The following is a 16,604-nucleotide window of genomic DNA, read 5'->3' as shown; positions in this document are numbered from 1 at the left end:
ACACAATCATGCAGAGAGAGACACACAGAGACACACAGAGATACAGAGAGAGACACACAGAGACACACAGAGAGAGACATACAGAGACACAGAGAGAGACACACAGAGACACAGAGAGAGAGAGAGAGACACAGAGACACACAGAGACACACAGAGACACACAGAGAGAGACACACAGATACACACAGAGACACGCAGAGAGAGACACACAAAGACACAGAGAGACACACAGAGACACAGAGAGAGAGACACACAGAGAGAGACACAGAGAGAGAGACACACAGAGACACACAGAGAGAGACACACCAAGACAAAAACATTTATTTTCTACTTGACTTTACCGAAAGAACCAAGGAGTAATTCCTGCAGTCACGAAAGCTTCGAATTTAGTCTTGAAGCGATCCGTTGCGCAATCAACGAAAGCCATTTGCCAGCAAACCGTATCCGGACGTCAACTTGTGAGTTGGCTGTGTTCACGCAGCCGTACACAAGAGTCGCCTTGTGACTGAATCACTCCGAGGTTCCGTGTGCTGATGCCCACCCACGGTGTGAACGATTGAGCGCCGCGGTGGCTATGAGATGTTAACTCCCTCGCCTGGTATACAGGAGGTCGTGGGTTCGATCCCGACCGTCACGTCTGTTGTATATTTGGAGTTTGCATGTCTCTCTCTCTGTCTCTCGCCGTGGTCACGTGGATTTTTATCCGTGTCCTCCGGTTGTTCCCTCCACATTTAGAATCAAGGGGCCGTCCATAAATGACGTCACGCGATTTTGGACAATTTTTTTACCCCCCCCCCTCGTCACGCGGCGTCACAAAAAGTCAGACCCCCCCTCAAATATGACGTCACAAAGCTCTGCCTCCCCCCCCCACCAAAAAATAAAACATGCTTCAAATCGCTTTAAACTATTGTCATTGTAGTGCATATTTAATGTGCTACTGCACTGTGATGTTGTAGGAGAAAACATTTATTTAAAAAGTCTATTTAGTTAAGTAAAACGTGTTGTCTATATTTATTTAAAGTTGCACATTTTGATGTGACGTCAGATTTCTCAACCCCCCCCCCCCTCGTCACACATCGTCACAAATGTTTGACCCCCCCCCCCGCCCAGGTGCATGACGTCATTTATGGACGCCCCCCCAACGTGCTTTTAGAGTATGTGGCCGCTATACATTTCCACATGATAAACCATTTTGTTGACCTATCATTTGGAGCCAAGTGGCTTTTGAAAGAGGGCTTTTTTCGCTCAGTGAGCCTTACCTGGTAAAATAATAGTTAATCGTTTCAAAAAGAGTTCAATACTTTTATATAATCTTTCGATGACGGATTGCAGAGGCCCCTGGTGTCGCGGTGCAGTGCTGGCTGCCGTCAGTGAGTGGCACACAACGCCCCGCACGCGTCTGTAGCTCGTGCAGGTCGTGGTAAGGCACGGGGGCGATGTGCCTTCACGATCGGACGGCTCTTGCGCGTGTGGGATGTTTGAATCGGGCCCTGCATGTGGGGGTGGTGGCGGCACATGTGGCGCGTGTTCACGGGCTTCCTGCTTTGGAAGGCTGTACTTCACTTGCATGTATGTGCGCATGCTGAGCTTTTTTCGCACCGTACGTAGCCAGCCGTGCTAATCGGAGGTGCGGGGGCAAGGAGCAACAAACTGACCACAAGAAAAGCAGTTCCAAAGAGATTGGCTTTGCGATCTGGATGATTTGAGAGTGCATAGCTCCAGTGGCTTCCGAATAAGGTACCGGAAGGAGGAGCGTTCCAGACGGCCGCAGAAGCGCATCTGAAAAGCGCGCGATGCGGTGACCACCGTCTTTGTTCGATGGCCAGCCAGAAGCGGCTTGCGAAGATGACCGCGGTTCGAGCGGTGGTTGATGTTCCTTGACGAGATCGGCAAGGTGTTGCGGTTGATCTCTTAGACCAGGGGTGGGGAACGTCCGGCCCACGGGCTGTACAAGGACCGCGAAATCATTTGGTCTCTGGCCCTGCCGAGGCAACCGCAGGCGGGACACGAAATTCAATAAATCTAGGTAGCAAACCTCGAAAAGTAGTTGCGAGTAGCAACATCATCAATACCGGCTAACATCATCACACGCCTCGCCAAAGAGAAGCAGTTCCAGCCATCACATTAGGGGTGAGTTAATTAAATGTTTGACCAAATATTACGGGCTAATTTTTAAGTTGATAATTTTGTATGGCCCGCGAATGATGTTACAAATATCCAAATGGCCCTTGGCAGAAAAGAGGTTCCCCACCCCTATCTTAGACGGTCGCCAAGCGCCACGACGTTTCGTTTGGCAGTGAAATACACAAGGATGTCCTCGTGCAATTCTGTACAATTCCCTTTCCCCTTTGAGGTTTCTTGCATCATAAACGGAACATTACGCGGCGAGCAAAGGGCGACTGTATCTGCAGCGTTCTCTGTGTGCGTGTCTGCAGCACAGTTAAAACATTTCGTCTTTACCCCAAAGATCCACGCAGCGGGGCGAAGTCTGCGAGCTCCAACTCTACGAATCCCGGGCTCAAACGCACGCGCATATTGATAACAGTACACCACAGCCCGTATTTCATCCTTATTATGTGCATAAAGGGATGCAAAATAGTTGCCCTCTGTAGCTGTTCTATTCTAAGGCAGCATTCATGATGGATGTGGTTGACTCTTTCGACTTGTGCTTGTGCACAACTGGCCATGGGGCCCACGTGGTTTCTTTCGTGCGCCGCGGTGGCGAGATGTTAACTACATCGCCTGCTGTACAGGAGGTCGTGGGTTTGATCCCGACCCTTGACGCCTGCTGTACATTTGGAGTCTGCGTGCCTCTCTCCCCATGGTCACGTGGATTTTTCTCCGGGTCCCCCCCCCCCCCCCTCCACATTTAGAAACTCGCCTTTAGATTGTTTGGCTGCTATAAATGTCCACGTGATGATAAGTAACTTGGTTGATATTCTTTGGGCCTTTCGGTAAAGTAACAGGCCTGGCGACGACCGCTCGTGTTGCGATTGAAACGTCGTAGTTTTTTGTTAATTTTATCTTTTTATTAATTTGAACCTATCGACGTGACTTTACCGAAAGACCCAAATAATATGAATTCCTGCAGTCACGAAAGCATTAAATTGAGCCAGGTCGCTTTTGAAATAAATAAAAAGGGATCCATATTCTTGGTTCTTTCGGTAAAGTCACGTAGAAGGGAAACAATACAATAATAATAAAATATTATAATAAAAATGTATTGTTTCCCTTCTACGTGACTTTACCGAAAGAACCGAGAATATGAATCCTTGCAGTCACGAAAGCTTTAAATCAAAATTTAAAAAGGGATCGTTTTTAGCTTTTTTTGTTCTGCGTAGAAGTGGGCTCCCTCTAGTGGCAGTTTAACCTCCTGCACGACTTAGAAACGCGATCCTGTCGCATGCTTTGTGTGCTTTGTGCGTGCGCCGGTCCGTGGTGATAAAGTCAAGCCTCCGCTATTTGAGCCTCCCCTTGTAAAGTGGATGTCTAGACCAGTGTTTTAATGTTATGTTTAAGATGTACACGTTCAAAGTAAAATCACGGCGTCATATGCGAGATAAGTAAAGTTTAGTTTTATCCCGCCAACGCAAACTAAAACAAGAAAGGTCACGCCCAAGAATGTGCGCAAAAAAAATGACGAAAAGTGACCGACTGGCTGACGTATTTCATTGCTGAAACCATACGCCACCGCACTGGTCTGGTGCGGGTTTCTCTTGCAGCGGGGTTCCTCGGACCGTTTCTGATATCGCTCGCCAAATGATGTCAACCGTGTTCCTGGTTCTGTTCGGTAAAGTCACGTAGGTAAAAAATAAAACAACAAAAATCACGACGTTTCGGCCACAACACAAGTGGCCTTCATCAGGTGAAGGGACCACGCTGTCACGAAGACAGCGTTGGAATCAAGAAAGTCAAGCCAGGTCGCGTCCTTTAAGCTGTGTGGGAGGAAACCAAACGCTTTGACAAAAGAATTAGCATAAAGTGCTGATCGAACACTTAAAGTGCTGATCAGCACATTTATGCTAATTCCTTTGTCAAAGCGTTTGGTTTCCTCCCACACAGCTTAAAGGACGCGACCTGGCTTGACTTTCTTGATTCCAACGCTGTCTTTGTGACAGCGTGGTCCCTTCACCTGATGAAGGCCACTTGTGTTGTGGCCGAAACGTCGTGATTTTTGTTGTTTTATTTTTTACCTACGTGACTTTACCGAATAGAACCAAAGAGTATGGATCCTTGCAGTTACGAAAGCTTCAAATCTAGAATAGATGTCAACCGTGGCCTGGAAATCAAATTGGTGCCACCGGGTTGCTGGTGGAGCGCCGCCGCCCTGCCACGTAGGCATGCCGGCTGCGGTTATTGGCCTTGGTGGTCGGACGGTGTTAAACCGTACCGGTCGGTGCGCTCGGCGGGGCAGGCTGTAACTGTTATGATGTAACTGCAGTTGAATGGAGCGTCAGTGGCTGCGGGGCTTTCGGTCCTTTTGTGCCAGTAAATCGAGCGTAATTTACGGAGCAGCACCCGTACCTTTGTGGTGTGTCGCCACGTACACAAACAGCAACGGTCACGTCCCGTGATTTACTGCGGCGCGTAACGTGCGCGAGTGACTCCGCGCAGACCATTCACACCGGGTCAAACGTGGTCACTTTTGTCACCGGAGAGAGGCCCCCCCCCCTCCCCCGACAGCCCCCCCCCACCTCACCCCCCCCTCCTCCCGACCTGTCCGGCCACCGTGAGCAGGAAAACTGGCCATGGCCCTTCACGATGTTAATGCCCTTCACTTGTGTCGACTTTCTTTTCCTGTTTGACTTGGGTGCGTGCCAGTGACACACGCCATAAATCTCTTCTAAGAAACCCGCTTCCTTCCACCGCCGCCGGGGTCCCAGGACTCGGAGGCGGAGTGCAGCGAGCGCCGCCTTCGCTGCCGCTCAGAGCCGCGCGGCCAGGAGGCTCCGCTCCAGGCCGTCTGGATTTGCCGAAAGCTTTCGCGAAGCCGGGGAGTAATGCCGGCCTGAAGGTTTCACTCGACGGATCGTCATTAAGGCGATCGCTCCCCCAGTCCTCGCCCCCCCCGTCCCGCCTACGGTCACGCCCGCTCGACAACACAAACATGCGGTGCTTAAAGGAGAAGTTTATTTTTTCTTGTTAAATTCATGCAGCCTCTCGCGGGGCCATCGTGGCACAGGCAGATGGCGTCCCGCGCCGTCGTGCTCAAACCCCGACGCAGGACCCGTCCAGGTAACGAGTAGGGCTAGCGTTCGCGCGCCTCTTGTCGAAATGCGTTTGCCGGTTCGGCGTGTCCCCCCCTTTTTTTTTTTTTTCACTGATGCGTAGCGTGCGTGCGCGCCGGCGAGGCTGTGCCACGCGGGGCCGTTCGCGCTCGCTGTGGATTCACGCGTCCGCGCGCGCGCGCGCGCGTGTGTTTGCGTCGGTGACAGCACAATGGTAGGAAGCGGTGTCTGTGCGCGCGATTCGGCACGGGGGGCCCCTCGGCTCCGCTGCGCGCGCCGACGCTCCGCACGAACCAACGGCGGCTCGACCTGCGACGAGCGGAGCTGCCGCTGCCACGCTGGTGCCCCCTGGTGCCGTTTGCGTTCGCGTGGAGCTGGGCCGCGCTTGCCCACGCTCTCTGTTTGCATTTTAGTTGGCGGGGCGGACGGTTGTTTTGCGCGTAGCTGCAATGCCGTTGTGGCCGGTTGTCTTAGTTCATAGCGCTACGAACGAAATTCATGCGCTGACGCACAGTTCCCTTTCGTCTGATTGCCGGTGGAAAGTGCGCCGATATCTCTGCCGGCAGTAACGTGGCAAAGTGCTCAGAGGCGGTGATGTATTTCGGCCGTTTCGTCAAAGTGTTGTTTCATATGTTTTGTGTTTATTGTACGTTGTGACTGTTCGTGTGTTCTCCAGCAATGCCCACCTCAACGTGTGCTTTGCTCTTTGAGTGCCTCGGCCGCTCGACCCCGCGAGTCCGCATTGTGTCTGCAGGTAGCGTGCAGCGTATTGTGCAACGGTGAACTTTTAGCCCCCTGCTCAACGCTATGAATAACCAGCGCTCTCCCCACCTTTGTCTTTCGCAGAGGGCGAGGACTACCAGCCGCCCATATGGAAATCCTACCGTGAGTATCTTCACGTTGTCCTCTCTGCCACGATCTCATCGCTCGCGCCCGTCCACCTTCATTGCCCTGATTTCATGAGCTTTAATTCCGCACGGCAAACAACAACAATAGCAACATCGCTGTCCTTTTTTTCCTTCTGCACATAAACCCGAGCGTGTTTTTCCTGCCAGGAATTCACTATATATAAAAAAAATACGTTCCCACCCACTGTGGTGGGGCTTCAAGCTCCGTTCCTGAGGCCAGGATCACTCATCCTGGACCGGTCTCTGTAGAACGGTCTCTGTGTAGACCGGGCATCTCTGGGCGCTGCGGTCGGAGGCGCAGGCTGGGTTACAGATGGTGTAACTTCGCATGGCAATGATGCATCTGGCGCTGCCAAGGCTCGTGTAAGCGTGAGGCCTCCCTGCTCTGTCGATCGTCCTGCCATAGAGTGGCAATTAAAATATCATATTACCGGTCCATCCTAAACCACCGGCAGCACTCTAGAGTGTCTGTGTGTGTGTGTGATGGATGGTTTTGTCTGAAGCCTTGAATGATTCATAGCTGTTGTAATCAAATAGCCGGTGCCTGGGCGGGCACGTGGTGAGGCAATGCGTCTAGGTTAGCGCTGTAGCCTAGGGCAGCTGTCTGGGCACAGGCGAGTATTCAGCTGGTCCAGCTGGGGCTGCTGGTGACGTGCACCGCAAGTGAAAATGGCGACCGAGGGGCACCACCACGGGGCACCACTCTGGTTGTCACGCTCGAATTTCTTAGCGATTGAAACGTACGGCAATGATGAATGGGCAACGGGACGGATTCATCGATGAAAATCGATTTGTGCGCACACGATATGTGAATTGAATGGATTGTTTACAGCTTGACACATTATACGTGATTGTAACTTTGGCCTAAGTAGTACACAAATTAAACGGGACATTGAGGCATATATAACTATTAAACTATTTTTTTTTTATTTTACCACTGAGGTTTCTAGCTCTTTTTTAGAAGCGACCTGGCCACATATAATAGCTCAACGATGTGGTTTATCACGTGGAAATGTATAGCAGTCAAATACCCTAAATGCATGTTTATAAATGTGGAGAGAAAAAGCGGAGGACCCGGAGAAAAATCCACACCACCACGGGCAGAGAGAGAGAACATGCAAACTCCAAATACAGGCGTCCGGGTCGGGATCGAACCCACACCCTCCTGTATACCAGGCGAGGTAGCGAACATCTTGCCGCATAGCACAGGCAAGACCGAAACTAATTTAACCGTGACCCGTGAATGGTTACCTTTCAGTGAATTTCTGGGGGAATGTATCACGTGAGCTACCTGACAATGAGCCCATTACTCACCCGTCCACTCTTTGTAGATGAATGTCAATGTTTGGTACCAGCAAGCACACTTTTTATTTTAAAATCATTTACTGAGCCAGGAGTTTCCCCTCCTTGACTCACCAGGGACTGTGAACAAATCTATCCTCTATGCAAATCCTCACAACTGTGGTGTCATGGTACTTAGCGTGGCAGCTCTTTATTAGTCCAATCCCAGATGAAAGTACAATAATTGTATGAACGTTGAACTCTTTTGCACCGTACGTAGCCAACCGTGCTAGTCATAGGTGCGGGGGGGAAGGATAACAAACTAAACACAACAAGCACCCACGTGGTGTTGGTCATGAGAGTTGCCTCATCGCACTTCACCAGTCGGGATTTGTGAAGGGAGAACCCAGATCTGGTTCGGCTCTCACTCTCACCGGGAATTGAACTCAAGTGGCCGTGTTCACAGTGTGGTGCACTAGTAATACATGTGATAATAACAAGTCAGATTTGTTTGTCAGCACCGTCGTTTAGAGCATTGTCAGCCAGAGCAGAAATGGCCCGGACGTAGAGGCCCCAGCTACGTTGGCAGGTGACCCCCCCCCCGCCCCCGCAACTCCGATTAGCACGGTTGGCTACGTACGTTGCGAAAGAAATTCAACATACAGTGCATTCGTACTAAAGTTTGGTTAAACTAACTATGAACCACCGCGCCATCACTCCCCGCCAAGGCGTTTAACATGGAACCCAGTGGACCCTGTTGCACTTTACACACATTTACGATAGCTATCTTGTGACTAATAGAATGCTTATCGATTTATACCACTCGGACCTACGATTACATGCCTAAGCGAGGTGGGGTGCCATTGTACAACACACGATCATTAAGAGCAATGGAGATTAAGAGCAACGGAGAGAATGGTCGCAACAGAATGGCTTATTCTCTACAATGCACCCATTAGAAATGGGGATTTTTTTTTTGGCAATGATTTAATGTCATCTGTAGTGTGTAAAAGGACATGGCAGACGACGATTCCATTCCATACAGCGCACACGATCACTGCTGCCCTGCACCATTCCACACCACAGAATCGCAACTCCCCCCCCCCCCCCCCACCGGTTGTGCACCACCGAGTCAACTCTGCCACAACGCCCAGCGTGCAACGGCTGCTCCCTGTGGATAATTCGCAGGCCCCCGTGGCCTCGTCCCACACGAAGTTCAGTGGCGTGCGCGAGCCGGCAGAGGGCCGAGGAGGACCGCGCTGCACGGAGGAGAGGCGCCCGGGCGGAATGATCGCAATCCAAAAACCCCCGGGGGTCTGCCTGCTACTGCCGCCGCTGCCGCAGCTGCTGCAGCTGTAGCAGGCGTCCACTTGGGGCGGTGTGGTTCCCCCCCCCCCCCCCTTCAAAATAATGATATGCTGGTTGATAGCCTTAGCCCAGTGTCACCAATGACTACAGCAACATCGCCACCCCCCCCCCCCGCCGCACAGTTTTCCGCCGTCATACGAAATTGTTTTTTTAAACTGCCAAATTCTGGATCTGAGAATGAACAGTATCCATAATAGAGGTTTTTGGGTTAGATCGCGTAAATATATAAATGTGTCGCTAAAACCCGCCACCACCCGACACAGCCAACTAGTAGGGGTTGTCACGTAAACAGAACATGCCAATTCGTCAAATTTGTAAATGTTATGGTTTTGCTTTCCAACACATCGGTGTGCTGTACTAGTGACGAATTGGCATGTTCTGTTTACGTGACAACCCTTACTGGTTGGGTGTGTCGGATGGTGGCGGGTTTAACGACAAATTTTTATATTTACGTGATCTAACCCAAAACCCTATATTATGGATGATATTGGTCGCGAAAGCCTACGTGTTAAAATTAACAGTATCGCTTCAACCAACTGTTGTGTGCCAAGCATCGCACTGTGGCAGGCTGGGTTGGAAAGTGCTGCCTGCTAGCGTGGATAAGGGGCCACTTGAACAAGACTTCAGAAGTAGCTCTATGATATCAGCGTCTGTGGGCCTCGCACTGCTTTGCGAGATTTGAATGGCTTCTTTATCTCATGCCACGGCACCGATATCAGGGTTGTGATAAAGTGTGTGTGTGTGGAGCGGTGGGGGGGATATTATTTATGAAAGTTCAAGCAGTACGTGAAGCAGCGCAAATTGCGTGTTTATAATGAGCATTGGAAGTCAAGAGGGGTAACAGGCTATAGCAGAGGAACGTGGTAAAAAAAGAACATGAGCAGGAAATTGGAAACGTCACTCGCAGCAAGGGCTGTGTGCAATACTGTTAAGACTGGCGGGGTCCTGCCATAGCGATGTGGAATTCCCATGTTTGGCTGAACAGTGCTACGATACATGGCCTATGCCCCAGATTTGGCGGAGCAGTGAGAGACTCGCTCATTTTGATGTCTACCATCTGCACAGCACTTCGTTTCCCTCATTGGTTTTTGCAATGCGAGTTCATTTAAATATTTTCCAGGGCAACATTTCCTGATGCATTTGATGTGGTAAGCCTTTTATGTGATTAAACAAAAAAATCTTCTCATCGGTGTATGAAACAAAATTAGACCATTACGAGAGCCTTGATGAAAAGCGCTAGCTAAATTTAATTATTATATTATAAACGTGTTCAATAATACAATAACTTTTTGTTTGTTTTGTTACAATGTTAACAGCTTGCACGTACGCTAACGCTAGGCGTACATGTAGGCTTTGCGGGGGGGGGGGGGGAAACGTTTTCGTGAAATGCACTGCAGGGCGCGGGCACGGGCACACGCAGTCTCGCAGATGCCGTCCTTTATTTAGCATCGCGTCCTGCCCCAGCTGAGCTCCCGATGGAGTTCGCGGGGAAGCGGGAGGCTCCTGGCCCTAACGAGCTGACACGTGAGCTGCCGGGGGGGGGGGGGGGGGGGGGGGGTGGAGAGTTTCGTGCGCAGAGAACATAAAAAAACACAAAGCGTCAGACATTGTCATCAAAGAAACAAACTGTTGGGTCCTGTTGTTAAAGTGCGGACGGCAGGGTTGTCGACGTTGATACTCGGCGTCAGCAGGCAGCGAATGACATCGACTGTGCCCTTACAAATGCCAGACCGCACAGCTACTCAAGACGATACCAACAACAACAACCGCCGCCATTCGCCACTCAGTGGCGATGACGTCGCCACGGCGCTTGTGCCAGGCTATGTGCATTTTGAGGCCACGTGAAGTGTCGAACGCTCGCTGGCAGGAGGTCATGGGACAGACCCAGGTGCCATGGGTTGGCGGACTGAGATGGCTGGCAGATGCACCACCTGTGCCCCTTACTGTGCCAACTTGCTGTGTTTTAGCCGCCCGTCGCCTCTGCACGTTGTTGTGAGCATTGCTCACTGCCCGCTGACACCGAGTATCAACACACATCCGCTGAACACAACAACCAGATCTCACAACCAATGAAGCAGCGATGACGTTCCACAATTATTGGGTACGATGAATGATGAAGATGATAATAATAATAACGCCGAATCATAACGCGCACAACTCTGAGTGGATTAAAGTTTGAGCGCGACTCGGGGGTGCGGAAATGATCGTGCACGTGGAATTCCGCGTGACCCAAACACAAATTCCCCATGGGGGTATTGTTTCATAGTTAATCTTTTAATCTTTGCAAACATTGCAAGACAATGTTTCGCACGCTTACAGGGAAAGTTCGTAGCACGTCCGCATGGGCTCGCTTTGTAGTGCGATTGTTTGTTCGTTTTTATGGTCGACTTTCGTAAATTTCCCTGGGCCTCTGAGCGGCTAATTAAAATCCTTAGTAATTCTCCGTGATTTAATATCCCTCGGTGTGCGTGAGTTGTGTAAGGGCACCGGCATCACGTTTCAATTAATGGAACGCAGTTTTCAAAATCTAAGAGCAGCGTGGCCAGAGAGTGCAAATCATAAATACAACGACAACAAAATAGAAAGACAAAGCTGAATTTACGTTCCAAAAAGAGTTAAGATTGTCACTGGAACACTAAACATATCGATTCTACAGGGCATCATTACAAAAATTATCGCGTTACATGAATTCATTTATCGGCGGAACAGCATAAACTGTAATTCTTCAGTTTTATGTCTGTCTGGAGTGGAATGCTCACATGCACATGGGGCTTTATAAAAGGGGCAATAAAATTTTACTCTCCTTTAACTTTCACGCCACAGATGCATTTTGCCAATTATGCCCGCGTGTTTTAATCACTTCCACTCTCCCGCTGTCACGGTGCCGTGGTGCATGCCGTATTGTGTGGCGTGACGCGTGGTTGTGTCGCACGCACGTTGAACTTATTTTGCACCGTACGTAGCCAACCGTGCCAATTGGAGGCCGTTTGTGCTGTATCGTGTGGTGTGATGCGCGGTGCCATGGTGCGTTGTGTCGTGTCGTGTGTGCAGTGTACCAGTTGCAGCAAGAGGCTCCTCACCCCAAAAGGATCACGTGCACACAGGAGGTGAGATTACTTTGGCGTGTGTTCTGCCCGTACATTCCTTATAATTTATTACGAGCATCATCATCAACAGTCATCGTCTATCCACTGCTCTATGGAGGCTCGACCGCACCATCCGTCATGGTCACGTGATGCCATAATCTACGTCGCTCCTGAGCGTGAAGTTATCTCCTGGCTCCATCTCCATGGTAGACATACAATCTATGCCGAATGAATAAATGATAACGTCGCACTCATTACACACAAAGTACTTGCCACAAATTAACCGTGTTACCTTGCTTATCCCGTCAAGGGGCATAAACCATTACACAAACTCCGGTAATCCTCGCAGTGGCTTTTTGGCTAGCCATCGAATAAAGACGGTTGCAGTCGCAGTATCGCGGGCTTACAGATGTGCTTCTGCGGCCGTCTGGAATGCTCTTCTCGCGGATATAAGTAAGCCACTGGCGCTATGCACTACTTTGAAAACTAATTTCTTTAGAACTGCTTTTTGTGTTTAGTTTGTCGTCCCCCCCCCCCCCGCCCGCACCACCGACTACCACAGTTGGCTACGTATGGTGCGAAAGAAGTTCAACGTACATGCATACATTGGGCATGTTCTCGCCTTTGGCTGGCATTCCGTCACAGTCCTTGTCCTTTAGCCATCTCACCATGTGACCTGCCCAAAGCCGCTTACTCGTCTGAACAGTCGATACATTGCACGTGTGTGCGTCTTCCGATGCAAATCGGATCTGAGTGAAGATGTGGCACTTCATCATGTTGATGGAGGTCGGAACGCGTGACCGTGAACATGGGACAGTCTGCTGTGATATGGCGAATCTGTCCGATCAAACCCTGGGCACGAATGAACCTGCTTCTTATCAGTCAGACGTTTATTTAAAATCAGTTGATAGCCCTGCGAGACCTAAGAAGTCTCTCGTTAATGGTGACCCGGTTCACAATAGTCGCAACGTACATATGAAGGACGGGTCGGAAAACGAAGCAAAAATTAACGAAGGTATGGAAGTTAAGCCAATTGTTCGATGCAATAAGAAAGAGATCAAACTCAAAAAAGTACTCCATTGATGTTGCTCAAGTCGTGAATCCGGTTTTCTATTAAAAACACAATTGGGGAGAAGCGCTTTACAAGTGCAAAGCAGAGAAATATTAGTTCTGTGTATGTGGTGGGCAGGGTGGAGGGGGTAAGCATTACGGATGAAGGGAAATTAGTGTCCCTAGCAAGGTTGGCTGGGTGAGCGGTCAGCTGATTGTCACTGGAACCGGATTCCGCGTGGAGCGTCTCGCTCGTGTGCCCTCCGTTTGGCGTGCGCACCCCGCACGAGGCAATCCACCGGTCTCCCGACGCGGTCCTCTGCATACCGACCGCTGGGGCAGCGAGAGCCGTGAGTTTGAGGGCCTCGCGCTGCCTCATGCCGGCTGCTTCGCTGTAATAGCCGCTTGCTGCTCTTTGGAAGTTGTGGCACGAGGATGTTGAACTTATTTCGCACCTTCTCGGTTCTTTCGGTAAAGTCACGTAGAATGGAAATAAAATAAAAAATAATAATTACATAACAGAACTGTTATGTTCCTTCACCTGAAGAAGGCTTCTTGTGTTGTGGCCGAAACGTCGTGAGAATTTTATTTTATTATGTTTTATTTTTATTATTTTATTTCCATTCTACGTGACTTTACCGAAAGAACCAAGAAGATGAATTTCTGCAGTCACGAAAGCTTTAAATCGAAATTTATTTCGCACCGTTCCACACGTAGACTTTCACAAACAATGTTTTTCACAATAGAGGTGTTTTGGGGTTAGATCGCGTGAATATGAATGTGTCTTTAAACACGCCACCATGTGACACAGCCAGTTTGTAAGGTTTGCCACGTAAACAAAAACATGCCAATCTGTTGGTAGTTCAGCACACCGGTGTGTTGGAGAGTAACCCCACATACTCTGGCTGTCCGCCTGATGTTGCTGGTTGTAATTACTGGTGAAACGTCGTACTCGAATTGTAAATGTTTTGGGTTTACTCTCCAACACACCGGTGTTGCTGTACTAGTAACAAATTGGCATGTTCCGTTTTACATGAGAAACCTTACTAGTTGGCTGTGGTCGGGTGGTGGCGGGTTTAACTTATATACCTTCGCGATCTCACCCAAAATTCTCTTGTGGGCTATTTCACACCGTATGTAGCCAGCCGCACTAATCGGAGGTGCGGGGGGATGAAATCCTCGCGGCTAGGAGGGTGAGCTGGAGCTGTGTGCCGGGTGCGAGGCCGTCGCCAGCGTAGTGCCCGATGAGTTTCCCCGAACGCGCTGCCTCGATCCCCCCCCCCCCCCCAAGGGGGCTTGCATCGCACAGCCCAGAAAGCAATTCAAACGTAATCGCTCTCCAACAAATTGCCGGCTCCATAATTAGACGAATTAGGTACGTCATGGTTTATAAAACCTTGAGGGCTATCCAGGGCAATGTGGCCCAAACATATCGTGCCCTAACTGTGCTCGGCTGTGATAAGAGAAAAAACAAATCGTGCAGCAACCGGTTCCTCATTCATGGGATGATCACAATAATAATTGTTTATTATTATTATGATCGCTGACTGAAGATCTTCTAAGCCAGCTGAAATTCTGGAGCTCTTTTGAGCTACTTTTAAGGCATCCTAGAGTGGCTCTGTTTCATGAATTAAAACTTGACGATTCTTGCTTTGTTTACCCCTTCCCGTGCCACATTCAGCATTGCACTTCGTTAAACGCAAAAAACAAAACTGTGTCGGCTTCCTTAGGGTCTTAACCTCGCGATTATTGTGAGTATTTCAGTATATATGATTACGCCTAATTTGCAAGACTCGTTGATGAGTTGGCCAGACATCTGAATGCAGAAGCTCTCTGCAAAACTGCAAATTAATTGGTGCCTATTGTACACTGGGTAAAATTAATTCAGCACGTATATGTACGTACCTATGTGCACGTTGAACTTCTCTCGCGCCGCACGTCGCCAACCGCGCTCAACGGAGGTGCGGGGACCGGCAGTATGGTCACCATGTTGCCGCGTGAGACTTCATCGGCGGCGAGCGTGGTGGCGTCGGCGGAAGCGGGGCTGCGAACGGCGATTGCCGTCGACGCGCCCGAGCGACTTCTCTCCACTTTGCCGCCTGCCATGGCCCCGGCGCGGAGCTCCGCGTGCGCTCTCAGCTGCCCTCCCCCCCGGGGGGTGTGATGGAAGTGGCCGTGCTCACGTCGGTTTTTATTCGATAAGCGAGCGGGAAACGAGCTGCGAGATAAGACACGGCGGCGAGATATTAACTACCTCGCCTGGTACGCGGGAGGTCGTGCGTTCGATCCCGACCCTGGCACCTGCTGTACATTTGAAGTTTGTGCCGTCTCTTTCCCCGCGGTCGCGTGGATTTTTCTCCGGGACCTCACGTTTTCCCCTCCGCATTTGGAATGGAAAAAAAAAGTATTTAGCTACTATAAATTTCCACTTCGTTGAGCTATCATTTGTGGCCAGGTCGCTTCTAAAAAAAAGAGCAAAATCGCTCAGTGGGCCTTACCTGGTCAAATATATTTTTTAATAGATTTAAAGACGTTGGCTGCTGCCGCCATCGCACGTTGCCCGGCGACACATCGTCCCTGAGAGCAGGTCCTGCCCTCCCCGTCTGTCCGTTCGCAACCGAGCTTACAATTTACCGCTGGGCACGACCCGCCGTGCAAGTTAATCGTGTACACACAAGCGAGACTCCTGGCGCATCGGAGGCAGCGATGCGTGGGTGCAAAGCAACAACAAAAAATCTAAGTAAAATCCACAAAAATCGCCCGGGTGTAATGGTGAACAGAATTCGCCTCGCTTGTCATCGTACCAGAGAAATATCGCGTGAAGCCACCTGACAATGTCAAACTGATTCGCAACACAAAACCATAATGGATGTTTGCCCGGTTCCGGGACCATCACAATCCCCGAGTGCATTCGGGTGTGGGGGAACAGTTCGTCCGGTCGCGTTGAGCTTTAGCGCGTGGCTGCTGCTTCCACCTGGGAACGTCGTCACTCCAGCAGCAGCCTGAAGCGAGGTGTCCCCTTTTGTCGTTGCCATGGCAACATTTTTTTGGAGGCAAGCAAAAACTCTGAATCCACTTTGATTTTCTGCAGCTCATCAGCAGAGGCAGGCCTGTTCGGCAAATGCTGCCGCGTTTTCTGACGTTATTGGCGAGATCACTCTACAAACCGCATGTTTAATATGTGCCTCCCATGCTTTAGTTTGAGACTGGTACATCTAAGAATCTGTTTTTTTTTCTCATAAGGTTGGAGTCGGGCTTTGGGACCCAGTGTCTCGGGGATGCTTGCTCAAATCTCTGGCACAATTATAGCATCAACCCCCTTGAGCTACCCAGACAGGCCCAGTGTAAATGTCCCTGTCTTTGCATGACCTACTTTACCCACAGTGGTGCCAGCGTCGTCTTTCATCATCAGGTGCTTCCGGACGTGCGCATTTGTGACCCTTTCTCGGTCCACTGCAGGATGAGGGCTTTCCTCTTCATTGGATACTGTTTGGGTCCGTCGTACGAAAATAAGATCTACCCATCGCTTTCAGATGCGCTTCTGCGGCCATCTGGAACGCTCTTCCTTCTGATATTAGGAAGCCGCTTTTAAATATAAATCCAAAACTAATTTCGTCAGAACTGCTTTTTGTGTTTAGTGTGTTGTCCTTCCCCCCGCACCTCCGATTAGCACGGTTGACCAC

The 16,604-nt window shown here is 50.1% G+C and overlaps 1 protein-coding gene across 2 annotated transcripts in view; it reads left to right on the top strand.

Annotated features, from left to right (window-relative positions):
- The window catches only part of CHN1 (chimerin 1), an 87,051-nt gene that overhangs the window by 32,565 nt on the left and 37,882 nt on the right, over positions 1-16,604 (top strand). Inside the window, exons 1-3 of one of the 2 annotated variants that reach the window (XM_032945666.2) lie at positions 4,826-5,235; positions 6,075-6,113; positions 11,837-11,892. In XM_032945666.2, coding sequence (XP_032801557.2) covers positions 5,151-5,235; positions 6,075-6,113; positions 11,837-11,892 — 180 coding nt within the window. In that variant the 5' untranslated portion in view covers positions 4,826-5,150. Of the gene's footprint in view, positions 1-4,825; positions 5,236-6,074; positions 6,114-11,836; positions 11,893-16,604 lie in introns of those variants that run through there. The other variant, XM_032945667.2, reaches the window with a different exon arrangement.

Source organism: Petromyzon marinus, chromosome 4 (assembly GCF_048934315.1).
Source record: "Petromyzon marinus isolate PM22_M1 ecotype Great Lakes invasive population chromosome 4, UKy_Petmar_22M1.pri1.0, whole genome shotgun sequence".
Lineage (NCBI taxonomy): Eukaryota > Metazoa > Chordata > Hyperoartia > Petromyzontiformes > Petromyzontidae > Petromyzon > Petromyzon marinus.
This window is presented reverse-complemented; position numbering and strand designations above follow the sequence as displayed.